The sequence below is a fragment of the Cygnus olor genome, chromosome 1, assembly GCF_009769625.2.
Source record: "Cygnus olor isolate bCygOlo1 chromosome 1, bCygOlo1.pri.v2, whole genome shotgun sequence".
NCBI lineage: Eukaryota > Metazoa > Chordata > Aves > Anseriformes > Anatidae > Cygnus > Cygnus olor.
The window spans coordinates 12,952,076-12,971,293 of record NC_049169.1 but is presented as its reverse complement, the minus strand read 5'-3'; the positions used below and the strand labels follow the sequence as shown (position 1 = coordinate 12,971,293).

Below are 19,218 nucleotides of genomic sequence, written 5' to 3'. Positions count from 1 at the left end.
GTGCACGCAGGAAGAGCATGTAGTAAAATTAGTAGCCACGTGAGAAGACTGGTACGGGTTTGTGTGCTGCAGTAATGAGAAGACAAGTTGGTATGTAATTGCTTGGTTAAGCTGTTTTCCCCCGCTGTAGCTGTTAAAAGACAAAAGTGAAAAAGATGCCAGTATGGCTTAATGTGAAGCAGGACCTGAATATTTCATCAGCTCTTTGGAGTCGGTTCCTGGAAGTCTTCAGACGAGCGGTAAGATAGGGAAGTCAGCGTGTCGTGGAGCACCGAGCGGTGGGTGTCACAAGAACCTTCCTGCAGCAGCGTAAGTGTGGGCAAGTAGAGATCTAGAGCATTGCGTAGGCTTCTGGATGGCTTCACATCAAGGATTTTGGTGTGACTGACATGCTGATAAACCAGCAAGTGTTAGTTGAAGTCTCCAGTAGAGGAGCTGGTATTTTCCCAGAGAGGCTTGCTTCACTGCATTTTTGTTGGCATCTTAATACCCGTATAAGTATTCTTTGCTGTCACTTCCGAGGTGATAGATGGCGACATGATTGACTTTTCCCCTCAAGGCATTGGAATAACAGCTTTTAAGATTTGCTATTTTCTCCCTCTTCAAAATAGACAGAGCAGGTGTTACTTTTTTCTTAATAAATGGATCAAAAAGTTAAACAAATCCTGATATTCATGACTAATCTTTCGATTATCCCTTACCAGAACAACCTTGGTAAAAGCGGGAGCACCTAAATCGGCTGAAGTAAAACTGAAGTTTATATTGCTGGGATATGCTGGGATATGAAATGGGAAAGTAGTTATTAACATGTAGGTAGGCGCAGGTGGCTTCACATGAAAGTAACAGAGAATTTTGATGAATTTTGAAAGGTTTATTAAAAACCTTTATGTGATTTGCTGCAGAACATATGCTGTACCTAGTACTTAATTTGAATTAATCTTTTATTTGGACTAGAACATCTTTTTGTTATTTTTTAAGCCTACTTTTTAAAAATGTACTCCCACCCCCAAAACACACCCTTGTGGAAAAAGTTCCAGTAATGGATCACAGCTCTAACTCGTGCCTTTATTTGAACATACTGAACACAAGGCCTTTCTGTGTACAACTTGACACCCTGCTTTGAGTCAAATTACCCCCTAACCTTACTTTGAAATCAAATGATGTCCTCATTAGCATGTGCAACTTGAATTCGTTAATTGCTTTTCTAAGTGCTCAGTAGTTCGTGGTGCACGCAGTCTGTTCCAGCTCCTTGTGCAGGGCTGTGACATACAGGGAGGTGCTGCTTGCTGGTACTTGATGCTCTCTTGTCCAGAGTCATCTCCGTGTGTGTTGCAGTGCCCTAGAGATTCGTTTCATCCCTTACCTATTGCAGCTCAAGCTCTTTTTTTTTCTTCCTCTTCCCCAGTTCTGTTTGTTGTAAGTAGTGTTATTGGGAGGTAGCTGCAGAATATCCCGTGGACATGGAAAGATTGCTGTAAGCATCTCTGCATCCTTACTGCTTTGAGACGCAGCTGCCCTGCAAATGAAGTGGGGAACCGAAGGTTTGGTGTCAGTGCTGGTTGCTACCAGTAAATCTCCAAAAAGCCATGCTGGAGTTTGCAGGTTTTGTTAACTTGTTCAACAGGACAGGCTTTGTCTTTTATTGGTCACTTATTGTACAACACCTAGGTTGTAAATTGCCCAACGTTGGGTGGTTGGGTGCGTTTGTTTTCAAACAGGATTTTCTTGTTTGAGAAAGTGAGATTTGGACTGAAATGGTGCGTGGCTAGAGGGCAGTGAAACTTTATCTTGGAGAAGCCACTCAAAGATGTTCTGTGGTGTTTGGGAAACTCGCAAGGCGCTCTAGAGCCTGTGTCAACCTACACCAGCTTTAGTGTTACTGCCACGTCGGCAGTTAGCATGGAGACTGTGTTTGAGGAACTGCACTTAGCATATGGCATTTAACAAGGAAAGGTGTTTTAATTCTGCGTATGGGCTGTAACGACTCTTGGATACTCCTAAACGTACTGTTGTAGAGCCAGTGTGGCTAAGTTGTGATAGATTTTGTGGTAGACTCCATCTTAAAAGAATTTGGTTGAGTTTTGTCTCTGCATCCCACTGCAAGCTGTGAAATGGGACATCGATCACTGAGGAGAGCCTTCTGCAGAACTGTTTGGGAGCTGTGTGTCAGTTCTGCCAGCCAGACTACCAAAAAAAATTTTTTTCGTCATAAACTGAAGCCATTTGAACTGAAAACTTAAGAGGGAGGAGACCTGAGAATTTGTATACTTAAACTGGGATCCTCAGCTGTTCTTTTACATGCCCCAGGCTGTACACGGGTCCTGTTGTAGCACCGTGATTTCTACAAGGGAAATAGTTGAGTGTAATTTATTTCAAACCTTCCTCAGCTGCCTGTACGTTACATTTACAGTCACTTCAGGTATAAGCTGCCTGTGGATGCTGCTGGAGGGGGTCATAGGACACTTCCATTGTTTCTTTTGTCTGGAATCTCTCACCATTGTCTCAGCTTTCCAGAAGTGAAAGTAAACTAGAGGCCCTTTAAAAGGCTTCAGCTTGTTCTCTGTCCCTCCTTAGGGGTTGCTGCTGTCAGAGCTGCAGGATTCACCGGCCTGTGATGCTATTCACGAGCCGGTAATAAAAGGTTCTTTCAGTCCTTCATCCATCCTTGTTCAGCCAGGCTCACCGTTTGTGTATGCTCTTCAGTCTCGCTTTGATTCCGAAGTGATAGCAGAAGTCAAGTGTACCTCTTAACACCATGCAAATGTCGAGATAAAAACCTGTCCGCGATGATTGTGTAATCCTGGCTGGGCTGAGCATCCAGCCCAGGTTACAAATCAAGCCCGGTGCTGCTGCCTCCGTGCTGAGTGAGTGAGTGTCTGCTTTCATGGCGCTGCTTCTAATCCTGTTGTAAAATTTACTTCCCACCTCGGGCTTCCGAGGTGCAGGGGATTTGCAGTTTTGGGGGTTTTGTCCGGGGGGGAGCCGGCTGCAGAGGAAGGATCCTGTCTGTTCAGCCTATCCCTAGGAAGTCTGGGCTCGTGCTGCTGAGAGCAGCTTGGCTGGGCTCTGTGCTCTGCCCTGCGGATAAATCTGCTTTGTCATCCCTGCTGCTCGAGTCGTTAGAGGGCTCTTCCTGGTCATGGCTGTTGCAGTGGCTGAGAACTAACATTTTCAGGCAGTTTTAACCATGACTGACTTACTACCTTTTGTTTTTTTTTTGTGCCAGCATAGTTTTTTTCTCTCTGTCTGGCCTGATCTGTGTACAGGCAACAGACGTAACTCAGCTGTCATCTGTTGTTTATTTTCATTCTTTACGCTTGTCCATCCTCTTTCCAAAATGCATTCTTCATCGTAACTGATGAAGATTCAAATTCCATAGCCTTATTAGAAAACTCCTAAAAGGAAAGATAGGAGAGCTGTGGAGTTACTACACTATCCATTTAGGTGGATTAACCCTTGCGCTTTCTTTACTCTTATGTCAAGCCCTCGTACTTTTTATTTAACCAAACTATTTACAAAGCATGTTAATAGTTATCGATGCTCTCTGTTCCATTCCAAAATTGAAGGCTTCCTTTTGTTTGGCTTTGAACATTTGGTAGTGAAGATACCTGCTTCTGTTTTCTGTGAATGCTCGAGGAAAAGTAAATAACTTCTCCTTACATCCATGTGGGGTCTATATTGCAGCCACCATAAATGACGCATCAGGACAGTCTCTCAGCTTTATTACTGAGAAGCCATTCTGAAGCATACAGTTATGTAGAAGCTTGAAATGAGGTTTACTCCTCCCCTGTGAAGGTTCAAAAGCCCAATAAACACTTAGAGCAGGTACTAGGCTTCAGGCCAGGAAACCAGGCGTGTGGTGTTGGTTGCAGTGACTGTAGAGAAGCTGGATTTGACTAGGCCTCAGTGCTTGGCCTCAAAGGTAATTCTAAGCTCAGCTTGAAAAGAGAAGTCCTAGAACTCTTGAGTTCTGTGGGTCTAGTATTTTCCATGTAGAAAGCGTGCTAAAAGGGCCTGCTTTTTACTGACAGACTTAAAAACCTGGAGTGATCTGTCAAAGTAAATGAATAATGACTGCTCAAATAAGCCGTTGCTGATGGCAGGAAAGCAAGGGAAACACCAATGCATTATAGCTTCTTTACAAATACAGGTTTTTCAACAAATAATGAACTAGCATACCTTTTTGTATTGTCTGTTAATTACATATTGCTGCTGTTAACACATTAGTGTTAATTAGCTTAATGTAAAAGATTTTGCAGCTGACAAATTAAATTTTCATTCCGAGCTACTTGTGAAAGCCTTTAAGTTTAGACTATGTGGAGCGAGTTATGTGAAATTTCTAGCGTATGTGAGCATCCAGGAAAATACACTGTACTTCTTCCTTCATTTCTAATCTATTTGTAATATGTAACATGTAATATTCATGTAATTTGAATCTCAAGAAGAGCTGTATATGGGTGGAAAATACGAGCAGAGGGTACTATAAGTAAAAGTTGTTAACTGAGTGCAGTTAACGTGCTGAGTTGTTGATACAGTTCTAGTATAATAGAAACGAAACTGGTCTAGGTTCAGTAAGTTTATGTTGAATTATGCAACAGATAAATATTAGCTTTTCATATCATAAGTCCTGGAATTTCCTTGTAACTCTTTTTATTTCCTTAATAGGGCTTGCATAATAGCAATATGAAACGTGCATGTGGCAAAGTTTGCTGCTCTCGTTTAATTGTAAAATATTTGCATTACAGCTCAAATCAAAGAGAAAATGAAAGAAAGGGAAAAGAAACAGAAAGAGAAGAAGAAGCACAAAATAATGAATGAAATCAAGAAAGAGAATGGAGAGATCAAATTATTGCAGAAAGGTATGTTCAAGCTGCTTACTGTTTTTTCATTGTAGTGCTTTAAAACCTTTATAATTGGATTGACTGCTGAATTTTAATATTATGTCTTTCATTTAACTTAAATGCCCTTTTCCAGGAATAGCTGGTATAAGGCGTGGAATTTAAAACTTAATTATAAATGTTAACTTTCTTCAACTGCAGATACTGCAGTTTAAAAAATAACTATTGGCACAATGCCAGTATTCTTATGCAGTAGCTCTAAAGACTAGTGCTTTAAGGAATGACATTGCCGATATCTATGCCGTCTCAACAGTTCCTGAAGAAGATTGTCGTTTTGTATATCATATAGAGGAAAAATGAATCCATGTCGTTAAATATCTAACACTAAATGCACAAAACTAAAGAACCGAGGAGTACTAGTTCAGGAACTCTGCTACATAATGAGAAAATAAGTGTGTGCAACAGGCAGTTGTAATTTTGGCTAATTTATCCAACTCCATTACTGCAGTGGAATGTAATGAAAATGTTCCTGCGCTTGCTTGTACACGCACTGACTCGTAGAATCGTACAGAAGTTGAGGATGGAAGGGGCCTCTGCAGATAGTCTAGTCCAATGCCACTGCTCAAAGTAGAGCTGGTTGCCCAGGGCTGCGTCCCATCAGACTCTGTGTCACTGCAAGGATGCAGACTCCAGAATCTGCACAACCAGTACCAGCGTATGACCACCCTGGTTGTCTTATGTTGGATTGGACTAGATGATTTCAAGAGGTCTTTACCAGCCTCATTGATTTTTGTGAGATATCTACATCTTTATTCCTTCCTGTTAAATGTTTATATGTGCTGAAAAAAAAAATAACCTCATAAAGCCTTTTCAGGCTGAAAAATCCTCCTTTTCTCAGCACTTCCTTTTGTGAGTAGTGCTCTGTTCCCTTAGTCATCTTCCTGGCCCTTTGCTGGACTTCCTCCAGTATGCACATGTCTGCCTTGGGCTGGTGAGCCCAGAACAGGGCACGATACTTCCAGATGTGTCACCGGTGCTGAGCAGAGGGGAAGAATCACTCCATCAGCCTGCTGGTGGAGCAGTTAATGCTCTTCCTAATTCTGTCCAGGAGACTTAGCTGATGGCTTATGGTCAGCTTGGCATTCATGAGGACTCTCAAGTCCTTTCCTGTCAGGCTGCTTTCCAGGCAGTTGGTCTCCAGCCTGCAGAGCACAGGGTTATTCTTCACAGCTGCAGGACTCTGCACTTCCCCGAGCTAAACTTGTGAGACTTCTGTTGGCCTCATTTTCTCCAGCCTGACAAGGGCCCTCTGGTTTGGCAGCACAGTCCTCTTGTGCATCAACCACTCCTTCCAGTTCTGTCTCCTGCAAACTTGCTGAAGGGACACTGTTCTGTCATCCCTGCCATTACTGAAGAATATCGAGCAGTGTTGGCCCACGGTATCAGCACCGGAGTACTCCAGTATTGCTGTCCTCTAGCTGGACGTCATGCTGCTGATCACAACCCTTTGACCACTGCAGTTAAACCAGTCCTTGGTCAACCTCCACTCTCTATTTATCTGCGTCATGCTTTGCCAGTTTTTCCTCTGAGGATGTCAACTTGTTTAAGTAGACCCAGTATTTTTTATCTGTTATTTTCAGGCTCTGCTTTTGAAGTTAGGCATAAACTCCTGATAAATTTTTCTGTTATGACTGCTGTGGGGTTTAATTTACAACAAAAAAAACTGAATCTCCCAAAACAAAACTTTATCTACAGCACATTCACATGAGGTAGCAGGCGTGCAACTCTGTAATTACTGCATCACAGTTTAGAGTACAAATATGGATCCAAGTGATTGCAGTAGAAATCATGACAGCTTAAAACCTGTTCCGAGCAGATCTCTAGGTATCAGCCTACAGCACACAGGATGTTTGAGCTGGTGACTTCCTGTGAAAGATGTGACTTGTCTCCTCCAACGTGGAAGGAAGTTGGTGGCTGAGATACTGAGCAACGCTTAACTGCCTTGGCAGTGACATCAGGTCTTGTTTCTGTACCAGCACTTCCTACCTCGTGTGATGAATGGCAGCAGAAAGAGGGCACGGGGTAGGAAGTTGCAAAGACAGCAAGTTGTTAACCCTTCTGTGGGGCAGCAGTGGCCTGTAGAGGCTGTGCCTGGTTTTGCCAGTGTCCTGCAAAAACTACTCCTGTTTCAGGGAAAGAAAGGAGTGTCAGGAGAGCAGAAAGCAGGCAGGACGTAAACCTCCACGGGGTTTATGTCCTGTTCACAACAGCAGTTCGGGATGTCTCCTGTGGGCCTCCCCAAGTCTATCTGGATGTGCTTATATGTTCTGTGGTGGTGGTACAGCATTTCTGACTGCTTTGCTGGTGTAGCTCCATGTCCTAACAGCTGAGGGCTAGAGGGCAAAGGCCCTACAAGATGTAACTTGCGTGTCTAAGTAGTCAGTGCCTCTGTGACCTTCTGAAATGCTAGTAACCCTTCAGCTGAGGATATCTTCTTCCTGAAACAAAAATTAAGCTCTAAGCCCTCTTATTCTGAGCACATTCTGAGCACTGAATTCACAATTCAGTGCATGGACTTAGGAGCAAAGGCTTGGAACCTCTAAGAATTCAGTGCCAGTCTGTGGGGACCGATTATGTCTCCTCCTAGGCATTAGAGCCAGATCTTGTTTTAAAAATGTCACTGGCCATCTGCTGAATGCTTTCATTATGTTGAGAATATTATTATTTTTTTCCTTCTTTGTCCTTCATTTGTGACTTTCTTTGAGGGAGTGGTGGCAATATCCTGTGTAACTCCAGACAGTAAAACCAGGTGTCCGAGGTTATATGAGAGGAGGTCAGCATTGAGAGCTTGAGGCCTTTTTGGGGAGAGTTGCTGTATAAGCCTGATTTTGGTGCTTTGAGCTTAATGCTGGAAGAGTTCACCTCAATTAGAGAAGCTTAGGGATGCAAGCAGTTCATCTGCCTAAATTGGTGTTGCCTTCCTGTTGAAAGCAGCAATAAACGTGCCCTAGATGGAGAAGGGCAGCTTTGGAAAGGGGTATTTTATCATGTCCGGACCTTCTAAAAGAGATATTTAACTCTTTCAGTGGGCCTGGTGGCTTTTCTTAAGCATTTACAGCTCAACGTTTTTTTGTCATCCTTTTTCACTAGCAGATAATTTATGCAGAATAAATCCATATTTATTCTCTTTCCTCTTTCTCTGTAATCTTTATTTGGAAGTGAAGACTGTGTTTTTTGGAAACAAAACTTCCTTACACAAGCATGTTGTTTAAACTGCTTATATTCCCACCGTACTGGTTTGCATGTACTAATGACTTGACTTCACCATCCTTATGCACCAAGTTACCAACTTCTACCTGTAAAATAGATCAGTATAAGGTAAACCACAGACGTAAAATACAGGTAAGGTATGTGCGATGAGATGATCTGAGAGCAGAGCTCTTAAGTTCCAGTGGGCCTCAAACATTTTTCAGAAAGAATGCGGTCAGTCATCCGTTTACCTCATGCTGCTAGTGGGTCACTGCTTTCCGAGTTCAGCGGAGACATCTTTGCTGCGTGACCTTGCTTCCTTCCCTTCCCCAACTGCCTCATATCTGCCACTGCAGTTACGGCTGTCTGCATTGCTCCCCCTGTCTAGCTAATGCCTTCTGTTGGCCGGGCGGATCGATGAGAACCTGAGAGGAACTGAAGCCGGAGGTGAGCGGTCCCTGCTGCTGTGCAGGCAGGGTGAGGGGCTGTCAGGGTGCGTTGCCTTGGGATGGGAGCTCAAGGAAGAGCAGAGCTGTGCTCCAACATTTCAGGGGATGTGGGGTGGGACCAGCCCACGCTCCTGCCTGTCAGTTCTCTGCGGGTCGGAGAGGTTTTCATACGGCTTCTTGGGCTGGAAAAGGTCAGAGGACTGGCGTGAAGGCTGTGGGTACAAATTAAGCAAAATAAGGATAGTATGTGGTTAGCATGTGCACATGTATCACTGTAAAATAGTTACTGGGTTTTAGTGCTTACATTTCAAATACAAATATGTAAGACTTCAGTGAGAATTGCCATGCTGTCACATCTATAGGAGCCGTTCCTTTGGGAACGGTGTTTCTGCCCCTAGGTTCTTGCTAGTCCCTGTTTTTGGCTACGTTGCTAGTTGAGTTCGAGCAGGCTGGGTACACACACAATATTTCTTTCACCCTGTGATTGTTGTATATGTGAAGTGGGTTTCTGTTCTGGAGACTGGAGAGGATCCAACACAGGACTGTGAGGATGATGAAGGGACTGGATGGAGCAGGTCTGTGAGGAGAGGCTGAGGGAGCTGGGGCTGCTCAGCCTGCAGCAGAGGGGGCTCGGGGGATCTCAGCAAAGTCTATAAATACCTGAAGGGAGGGGATAAAGAGAACGGAGCCAGGCTCTACAGTGGTGCCCAATGCCAGGACAAGAGGTGGTGGGCACCAACTGAAACAGGTTTCCTCTGAACGTCAGGAAGTGATTCTTTACTCTGCGGTTGATGGAGCACTGGCACAGGTTGCTCCTAGGAGTTGTGGAGTTTCCCATCTTGTAGGTCTTCCCATGGCCACCTGGATGTGGTCCTGGTTGAGTGGCTCTGGGTGTCCCTGCTTGAGCAGGGGATTGGACTCCAGCAGTGGGAAGAAGAATAGCTTGCTGGGTTCTTTATACTTCTGTAAAATACGTAGAATAGTAACTTAACAGTTACCCGTGTGTTTTTAATGCAGTAACTCATGTGACCAGAGTCCAGAGCCTGTTTGCAGACTGTCTCTTCAGGATGTTCTAGAAGAACTTAAATAAAGGTTTATATTTTATCACTTTGTAAATTTCTCCTCATCTTACAACATCCCAGTGAAGCTTCCATGATAAAATGCAGTTGTTGGAAAGGGTATAGGAGGAGGCGTGTTAGGATCTTCCTGGGAGGCACTGCTGGGTAAGGGTTTCCTTACTGAGCTGGGCATGGTACAACTCGGTGTGCATCAGCGTACACACTTACTTTGCATCCTGTGTTTGCGTGCTTGCAAGCTTCGTTTTCTGAAAATCTTGAGCAGTTGTTTTCAAGGTGGTTGCGACTGTTCCCAGGAGGGCTGAGACAACTTGAAACAGAATTATTTTATCCTCATAGACTTTTCTGATGCTTAATATTCAAGCTTTCAAGCCTATGACTAGAACACGGTAGCTGTCAGTTCTCCGTTTACTCCTGCTGCTTGCTTTGGTGCCTGGGCTGTGTACTGAGACACCTGGAAGCCGTGTGTGTGTTGAGCACACGGCCTCTTCGCTTTCCACCTGTCAGCAGGTGATGGTGGTCATTCTCCTCAGCCGTGGAGCGCCTGTGTGCGCTCTGTCTGTTCAAATTCCTTCCGTTGTTTTAAGCCTTCCGAATTATTTAGTAATGGTTTTCATTAACTCGCTGCATTACTGTATTAAACCATATTCATTATATAATATGAAAGAAAATGGTAATACGTAATGTTAAAATAGAAATATGAAGTTCTGTCATCTGTTAAACTATTTGGCTGGAATGAGCGAGTCTTTCTAAGAGCTGAAAGGTTTCTCATATTCTTGTGCTGGGTGCTGTGGGGTTTTCTTTCTCTTTTTTTGCTACTGTAAGTGGCCGTGCCTCTAATAATGCTTGTCCTAGTGCTCTCTGACTGCATGTTTTATTTATTTACTGGTCAGCGAATGGGCTCTTGGCTGCTCCAGTTCTAAGCTACTTCTTAGTTGCTTGTGGCTATGAACTTTGAGTTCATTGAAAGACAGAGGGGGATACTTCATCTCTGTTTCTGTGGTTTGAAGTGAGATTTCTGTGTTTACTCTTTGAAGACCCACCCTGAAGAGATCGAGCAGAGCTGAATTGTAATAAATTCCTAACGCCAGTAGCTTTAGTCTGAGTTGCAGTGAGGATGGCAGAAGGCACTTGAGCCCTGGATTTGGTTGGCAAGGTGGGACTGCGTCTCAGGAGCACTGCCGTAGGAGATAGTTGGTACAGGATGGAGCCAAAGACTTTAAATAACGTTTCGCAGCTGCTGGCAGCAGTAGCCAGGCGGATGTTTCGCTGCAGAACAAGCAGCATGCCAGTGGCTGCTTGATACTTCTGTGACTTCTCGTGTGCCATAGAACGAGCAGTGAGATGCTGTGCTTCAGTCCTTCAGTGTAATTGAAATAAATCCAGAAAATGTGGTCCCTGCTCAGGTTCCTCTGCACTGATGGCCCTTCCTATGTGTCCTGCCCCCCACCAAGTGCTGTGCAGCTCTGTTCAATTCTGGTGACCGACTTCTCCCAAAGCGGGGAAGTGAAAGCTGACTTGAATGACTGCCTGCAGTTATAAATGGCTGTTCCTTGCTGCTACTAGCAGTCAGCCAGAAAACTGCGGGGGGAGCAACTGAACCTCGTTGGGAATGTTTTCTGAAGTTTCTGCAGTACCTCTTGCCCCTGGCTGCTACCTATGGGGGCTGTGACCTCAAAGTTGAAATGCTGCTCTAGCTGAGACAGTCAAATGAAGTGAGAGCTCAGTGGCTGCTGCTAATGTGAAATTGCAGATGAATGAGCTCATGGACAAAGCAGGATGCTCTAGGTAACTTTGAGTTCTCTTATAGAAGCTCACACATGGAAGGAGTCAACTTGCAGTTACCAAAATTCAGGCTGTCTAGTGTGGTTTTAAATTACAAACGAGTATCATGTAATAATAGTGGTGCATGGGATTTTTTGTGGACAATTCCAACAGTTCTGAATTTCAGTCCAGTCCATAGGTCCTGCGCTGTGGGTCAGGGATACTGCGGCACTGTTCTCAGTAAGTTCACGGAGCTGCTTTACAAGATCTACCTCCCATGCAGATGCTTGCAGTGGGTTAGTTTTGTGGGTTATTTTGGTTGTCCTGTGTTTGTGTAATGTAAGGCTTGATTTGCATAGAAGGTGGCTAAAAACGTGCCCAGAGGGAGTTCTGTTATTGTGGAGTGAGTGCATGGACAGAATGAATACGTGGATGGATTTCCACTCTTCTCATTTTTGTTACAAATACAGTTCAAGCTCCATCCTCATGCAGATATTGCTAGCCAAATACAAGCAGAAGTGAAATTCAAATTTTTGCTGTTCTTCAGTCTTTTGCACCCCAGTATAAAGCATGAGCTCATTGTGGTTTTTAACACCGGATAAGGGGAGAGGTTGTGGAAAAAAGTGCTGAATTGTCTTCCCCCATCCCATTCCTCCATATCCTCCCTTATTGCTCATTCTTAAGTACTTTAAGTAAAAGACTTCTCTGAAGCACTAGTGAAACTTACTTCTGAATCGTGTTTTTGATTCATGCAGTGGAAAAAGTTTTTTGTTTTGTGTATAGGTGTTTCAGTAGCTGTGCTTGTTCAGATGCATCTCAGAATATGCAGACACAGAAGATGCCATGAACTTCAAAATATCTAGTGTCTTGGCTGACATTAGACCGTGCAGTTCTGTGTGTCTGTATGTACACACGTTTGTTTTGATTGCTGGTGAAGACTCAAATGCCTGTCCTGAAGGCTTTGGGTTGTGAGAGATTGCCTTGATAGTAACTTTTTGAGAGGTGAAATAAGTTAGCTTACATCCAGTGCTGTACTGCTGCTGCCAGGTCTTGCTTAAACCAAAGGTAGTTTGGATATCTTAGTGTTTGGATCTCTCTTATGCCTTTTGGATTGCTGTGTTTTTACCAAATTTGATATCGTCTGCTGTGAGACATCTTGATTAATATGCTAGGGAGACATTGCATGCAACTGTTCTTTTTCAGCTCTCCTTTAGTCAGGTGTCAGAGAGGCACCATTGCTTTTGGAAGAAGCAACACACTTTGCTTTAAAGCGTTTTTATATATACAGCACAGGAGTGACTGAGCGTGTTCCTGCTCCTCTCCACAGCTAATGCAAAAAAAGATAAGATGAAAGTACTTCACTGGGCATTGCTGATAGCAACCACAGTATTTCAGGAAACTAATTCCCCTTGCTGTAGAGGTCTTTGCAACTTCTGAGCAGCTTTAACCATCTACTTTAAACACCTACTTTTGGATCTTTGAAATTCAGCAGAGGAGAAGCCTGAGGCTAAAAAAAATGCCACATTCTTCTTCGCATTCTTCTTCGAAGTTCTGTTCAAGAAATCATTGTTTTCCATTTGGTGTTTGTATTCCTCAGCAAAATTTTAACTACATGCTAAAATAATTGAACACAAATACTGAAAAGTTGGGCGTATCTTGATGTCAAGACAATAGTAGGAACAGGCACTGCAGTGAGTGTGTGGGTGCTTTTGTAAAGGACAGATGGAAGAAATTGTGATTTGATCCACGATATTACAATTAAGTGCACAAAAATGTTACTTTAAAAAAAAAAAAGGCAGTCTGAGAAATTACCTAACTTAAATGTTATATTAAAGAGTTCAAGCTTTGGGTTTGGTGTGCAGGGAATTTGGTCTTATCTTGTGTGTGGATTTTTTTCCACCTAAAAATTCAACTTCTTTTGGTGCGTGGTGTGTGTGTGTGTATTTGTACTTAGAGCTGAACAGAAAATCTCCCTAAAAGCTGGAAGGGCAACTGTGTTGGATACTAGGAGAAGAATTATTTTTATCCTGGGGCTAAGAGCGTTTTCTTTGCTTCTGAAAGCTTCATGGAGGTGGTGTGAAAACAAACACAGAATGATAAATGTTCTTCACTTCAAAAACGCTTTAGCGTAATCCCTTTTAAGAAGGTTTTGAGTACTTATATAGGTGTATACCGGGGTAATGAAAGCTTGTTCTTACAGCTGGAGTGAGTGTGAACCTTTTTGGATACGTTGAGTAAGGTACCAAATTATAAGAGCTTGATCTAATGTGCTGATTTACATCCAGTGTGTTTGACCGTGATTGTGTATATTACAGCGATTTCTGGTTTTGTATGTTTTATAGGAATCTCTGCTTCTGAGACTCAGCTTTGCTCATCGCACTGCGGTTTCCTGAATTTTTGTAACCTGACAAGTCCTTGTTTGCATAGCTGCTTCTGAAATATGTTAAGTGATGGATTAAAGAAACATGGCGCATGACAGGGGGAGTTGAATGAAATTGATTGTTACATTGGAAGACTTCTCAGAAGCTATAATCAAAGGCAGGGAATGGGACAGGTTGAAAGAGGAAATAAGATTTTTTCCTTGTCCTTGTACTGTAAAAATAGAAGTCTGCAATTTTTGAGGTAGCTTTGCAGAGATACAGATTCATACACATCTTTTATGCAAATACTTTGCTTTCCATTATTACTAATTGAAATGTAACTTAGAAGCTGGGTGTTCAGCAAGGACATATAGGTGATAATCTCTTTGGTTTTAAGGTGTTTTTGGTGATAATGGAAATGCTCAAGTATGACAGAGCACATAGCAAATGGCTTCTTGCTTTAACTTCAGAAGTTGATGTATTGGGTTGCAAGTGATATCACTGCTGATAGTAACCCTGATAATGCACGTTTCCATCCCTTCCCTGTCATGCATTAAGTCTGGGATCTGAGTTACTGGTGTGAAAGATCGGGGCTCCGGATGAGAACAAGTGAAGTAGGTGGGCAGACGATACCTGCTTCCTCCAGCCCCACTTGGCATTCAGCGCTGGGACTCCTTATTTGCTACTTCCAAACTCGTGTAATGTTGGGATTCTTTCTGTATCCTTCAGTATAGCAACGAATTCTCATGTGTAGAGTAAAAATAATTTTAAAATAGTACGTTAAACCGCTTTTAAGAGTTAGCAATACCTGTTGGCTTTTGGATCCTCTATAGTCGTGTGTGGTTGCAGAGGGGAGGAGTGGAAAAAGGCTGCCAGGTTGGTAGTACGTGGTGTGGAACTGTCCTAAGCCTTTTCTGGCTTTGTTTTCCCCACCTGAAAGTGGTACCATCATGGCACCATTGCAATACCACCAAACGTGAATGGTAGTTGATATGTCAGGTAATGACGCTTTCCCCAGGTACGTTGGCATCCTTGATGACTTATTTTTGGGGATTCCTGTAAAGATTAGCTGGCTGTATGTGTCTTGCTGCTCTTTCTGGTCTTTCCATGCCCAGCAGATTTAAACTGCGGCAGAAAGAAGACAGCCGTGAAGTGGTGACTGTTGCATCTACCAGGTGAAGTAGTATTGCTGCAAAGGGCCCTGCTGTTTTTACGTTAAATTGAGTCTGCTCAAAAGACAGATTTTCTTGAGCCCACTGCCTTTTGGCGGTTGAACTTGGTTACCTAAAACTGATGTGCTCACAGAGTGCTACGTTAAATCTGATTTAGAGGGGAGTCTTTGTAGCTCTTAACTGAGTGGATTAGGTTAGGAAATCCCAGTGCCCACTTCCTTGTTCAGGCTAAATAAGGAACGAATGACCTCAGGGCACTTCTTCCCCCACAAGATGAGCAAATAGAAGCCAGTGAGAACTGGCTCGCCTGCCTGTGCTTGAGAAACCCCAGAGGTGTGTGGCTGCTGTTGTGAACCTCGGGAGGCTCGGAGGCAAGCCTCTTGCTTGTTGTCCTTTCCAGCATCTGTGCATATTCCAGATCCAAGCCTCTTAATTACCAAGACTGTGTGATTCCTTACACCAGCAGTTGTGATCTTTCATGTTTTTTTCCTTTTTTCTTTTTAAAGACTATTTTTATGAATTACTTGGTCTGAGGATTGCAAGCTGAAATCAGTCTACTGCAGCGTAGTAGTAGAGACTGGCTTGAAAATGAGCGTGCTATCTAACTCTTGTGATTTGAGATTACTTACAAGTTGTGTATGTAATTGCAATGCTTCGCTAAACTTTGGTGTCTAAACCTGCTAATCTTGAATTGCTGGTTGTGAATGTAATTTTGTGCTTTATTGTGGTAAGTAATCTGGTTTTATCAAATCATGAAATGAGATGATATCAACCGCTAGACCTCAGGGCAGTGTTGTGACACTGACACGTCAGTTACCCCGCTTATTACTTGCCATCCACTCTTCCACCCATCTCCTCCTAAGCACTAGAAGAAAAACACTTGAAAAGAAAGGAGGATGTTTATCTTGGGAATCACTTGAACACAGCATCTGCAAGTGAGTACTCTTAGCTTTAGCCCCTTACATCTTACATTAATATGCAAGCTAAACTGAAAGTCAGCTTTGAGCTAGTTACTGGGTTGTGAGTCTTTTTTTAAAGAAAACAAACTCAGTGGTCAGTTTTTAGGTGTTTCCACATGCATTTCAACAAAACTTGTTTTTGTTTCTGGAAGAATGACTGCGTAAAGCCCTGTGATGAGGTAGGTCCTGGCAGCAACATTTGTCAACAGCTTGCTGATGGTTTACATTCACTGACTGTTTATAAACCCCTTGTTTGGCAGTGTTTGTTGACAGCTGTCACGTAATGCCTGAACTTTCCGGTTTAGTAGTTGCTGATGACCAGTTAGACAGCGTGGTTATGGACTGTGACTGATTATAAAAGCAGCCTTAGCAAACTTGTTTTGTGTTTTTTATTTTTTTCCCCCCGTAGATTACTTTTCAGTTGTAGTGTGATTATGGCAGGTGTCTACTCTTTTCAGTAAGATGTGTTCACTGAAACTTGGTGGTGTTCTCCATGTGTGCCTTTTGATGAGTGCTTTGGTATCCTTAATCCTGATCTCTAAACAAGTGTTTTGTATGTCAAGGTGCTTAAGAGATCTTTTTTTTCCTCTCAACAGCTGGGAAGGAAAAACCAAAAACCAATGCGGAAGAGCTGCAGATTAAAAAGGTTAAGAAGAAAAAGAAAAAGAAACATAAAGAGAATGAGAAGAGGAAGCGTCCAAAAATGTACAGCAAATCCATTCAGACCATCTGCTCAGGACTGGTTTCTGATGTTGAGGATCAGGAAGCCAAAGGCATCATAGATGATCATCTTAAGGATTTCAATGGGAAAAATATGGATCCCAAGAAGGACTGTGAGTCCATGATACCAGAGAACAGTGAGTTTCCATTTGTCTCGTTAAAGGAGCCACGGGTTCAAAATAAACTCAAAAGGTTGGACACATTGGAGTTCAAACAGCTGATTCATATTGAGCACCAGCCTAACGGAGGTGCATCAGTTATCCATGCCTACAGTAATGAACTCTCCCACTTATCTCCTGTGGAGATGGAGAGATTTGCAGAAGAGTTTGTGGGTCTGGTTTTTAGTGAAAATGAAAACTGTGCAGCTTACTATGTAATGGGTATTGTTCATGGGGCAGCTACTTATTTACCTGACTTTTTAGACTACTTTTCATTTAATTTTCCCAATTCGCCAGTGAAAATGGAGATTTTGGGAAAGAAAGATATAGAGACAACGACTATGTCAAATTTTCATGCTCAGGTAAGAGGTTATACATTTTACTTTCTAAAGTCATATTATGGTTTCAAACAACTGTGAATGGTTTTTTTAGAATACATTTGCTATTAGCAGTGCTGTGTAGATGAAGCAGAAGACTAGAAGCACGGTTGTTTAATAAGTTGGTTCTGCATTATTAAAGACAAGGAGCATATTACCCAAGAAGTTGCTTTTTCTGGGGGAGGGAAAATGTTTGCATGCATGTGTACGTAGTTCTCTTTGGATTTGTTTCTGAAGCTAAAGCCTAACTATGTTTTAGGGTTAAAATGATTTTAGCTGTGGCTATCTGGGTGTCTAAACCGTAGCTTATCTGTATTAGAATCTTCGTAAAACTGGAGTACTTTAATACATTAGAGCAATGATATACATAAAAACCTGTGTAGGGCACAGTTGAGTAATGTAATTTGTAGCTTGAGGCTTTGAAATCCAATCTTAAAGGAGAACTTTACAGTGGTTAACAAATACTAATTTAATCCTTCTTTATTTGCATTTGCCCTTGGTTAGTTGTATTCTCTTTAGAGCAGTTATGTGGCAAAATGGCAGGCATCTTTTTGAATCTATTTCTTATTTTATTTTCTATGGAGAAATGATTGTATAATCCTGTGATGGTAACTACTGGTTAAATGTCACCTCTGGTAATTACTAATGTGCTGTAAAAGATATAAATATTTACAACAGTAATGTATTTCAGGTCCTGTAAGTTTAGGGGAAAAATTCTAACTTTCCTAGGCTGCAGCCTTGGTGAGGAGGGTATTATGGAAAGCCTTTACAGATAATCTGATAGCGTTATGAAGAAACTCAATCCTGTTTTTCTGTCTATATCACCTTTAGATCACAATCACCTGTTTAACTTGAGTAGAAATAGATCCCTATTTGTGAGCATTAAATGCAATTTGGAATGCTTATGAACTATTTTAGTCTTCATTTTCTTAGACAATAACCAAGAGTTCAAGTTATACTGTCATCTTTTTGATGAAAAGTATGCTTTTGTTTTCTTTACGTAAATATTTGCATAGACAACTACTGCATTTATTGATAAATTTCATGTGTTACCTTGCAAGCATATGCAGAACTGAATTGTTGCTACAAGAGGACATTTGCAGCCCTGTTTTAAAGCCTGGTTTAAAGAAGTCTACTGCCATGGAATAAGAATGTTCTATAAAATATGTCTACTAAAGTTTTTCAGTTGGCAAGCTGAATTGTTACTTAATGGTGAAACTCACAGAATGTGTTACGGGGAGCTATCCAGAGCAGTTCCATCTTAGGTCATTGCACATAAGGAAGCTGGATCTGTCCGTGTGTGCTCTGTAAGTCTAACCTGGTGTCTTGGGCAGCATTAATGGGGGCAGAACTGTGCTGTCATCTGGCTTAAAGACATACTTAAGAAAAGCCCAAACTTGATTTTGTGATTTAAACCGGAACTACTTACTGAAAGGATGGGTTAACTTGACATCGGTATCCATAGTTAAATCAATCCTGTGGTCATTGGTTTTTGAGATGATCATTTCCTATTGTGTGAAGGAGGAGCAGAAAGAGAAAATGTAGCAGGTGAAAGAAGCCGAACTTTGTATTACGGTATTCAAATCAACTTTGTCTTTGAATGTGTATTTTACCAGAACAAAGCCTTCGGACAAATATTTTTCCTTTTTCTCTCTTTCAGTTTTTCAGCACATTTTTGTAGTATTTTATCACTTGTCTGAATTTGCCTGACAGAAAATGCTTGGCTCCTTACACATTTTCGGTAACATAAGGGGCGTAGTGTGTATAACTTATATAGACATACACTAGACTTCACATCATCCTCTGTACAGCATCAGTGTCCTGGAGTGTTTCAGTCACTGTCTTGATTTGCTAGCTCTTGCTTTTATTTTTCCTTATTATTTTCAATCTTATTCTGTCTGTGTGACCAGGTGGGCTGCTGCAGCTGAAAGGTTTGCTTAGCTTAGTGTTCTCTTTTTTGACCGGAGCTGGTAGGAAAGATGTTTAGCAAGGAGTGTAAGAATCTAGTGCTCTTAGTGATGCTGTGTCAGGGAGGTCCTCTTCCACAGGTATAGCAGGACCTCTTGAAATCTGAGGATTGAGAGTTTTGCGCGTTT

General features: G+C 42.3%; 1 protein-coding gene across 2 annotated transcripts in view; it reads left to right on the top strand.

Moving 5' to 3' along the window:
* Window positions 1-19,218, top strand: part of RSBN1L (round spermatid basic protein 1 like) — a 49,557-nt gene that overhangs the window by 7,835 nt on the left and 22,504 nt on the right. The window contains exons 2-4 of one of the 2 annotated variants that reach the window (XM_040548918.1): window positions 4,746-4,859; window positions 16,464-16,724; window positions 17,043-17,107. In XM_040548918.1, coding sequence (XP_040404852.1) covers window positions 4,746-4,859; window positions 16,464-16,724; window positions 17,043-17,107 — 440 coding nt within the window. Of the gene's footprint in view, window positions 1-4,745; window positions 4,860-16,463; window positions 17,108-19,218 lie in introns of both variants that reach the window. The other variant, XM_040548911.1, reaches the window with a different exon arrangement.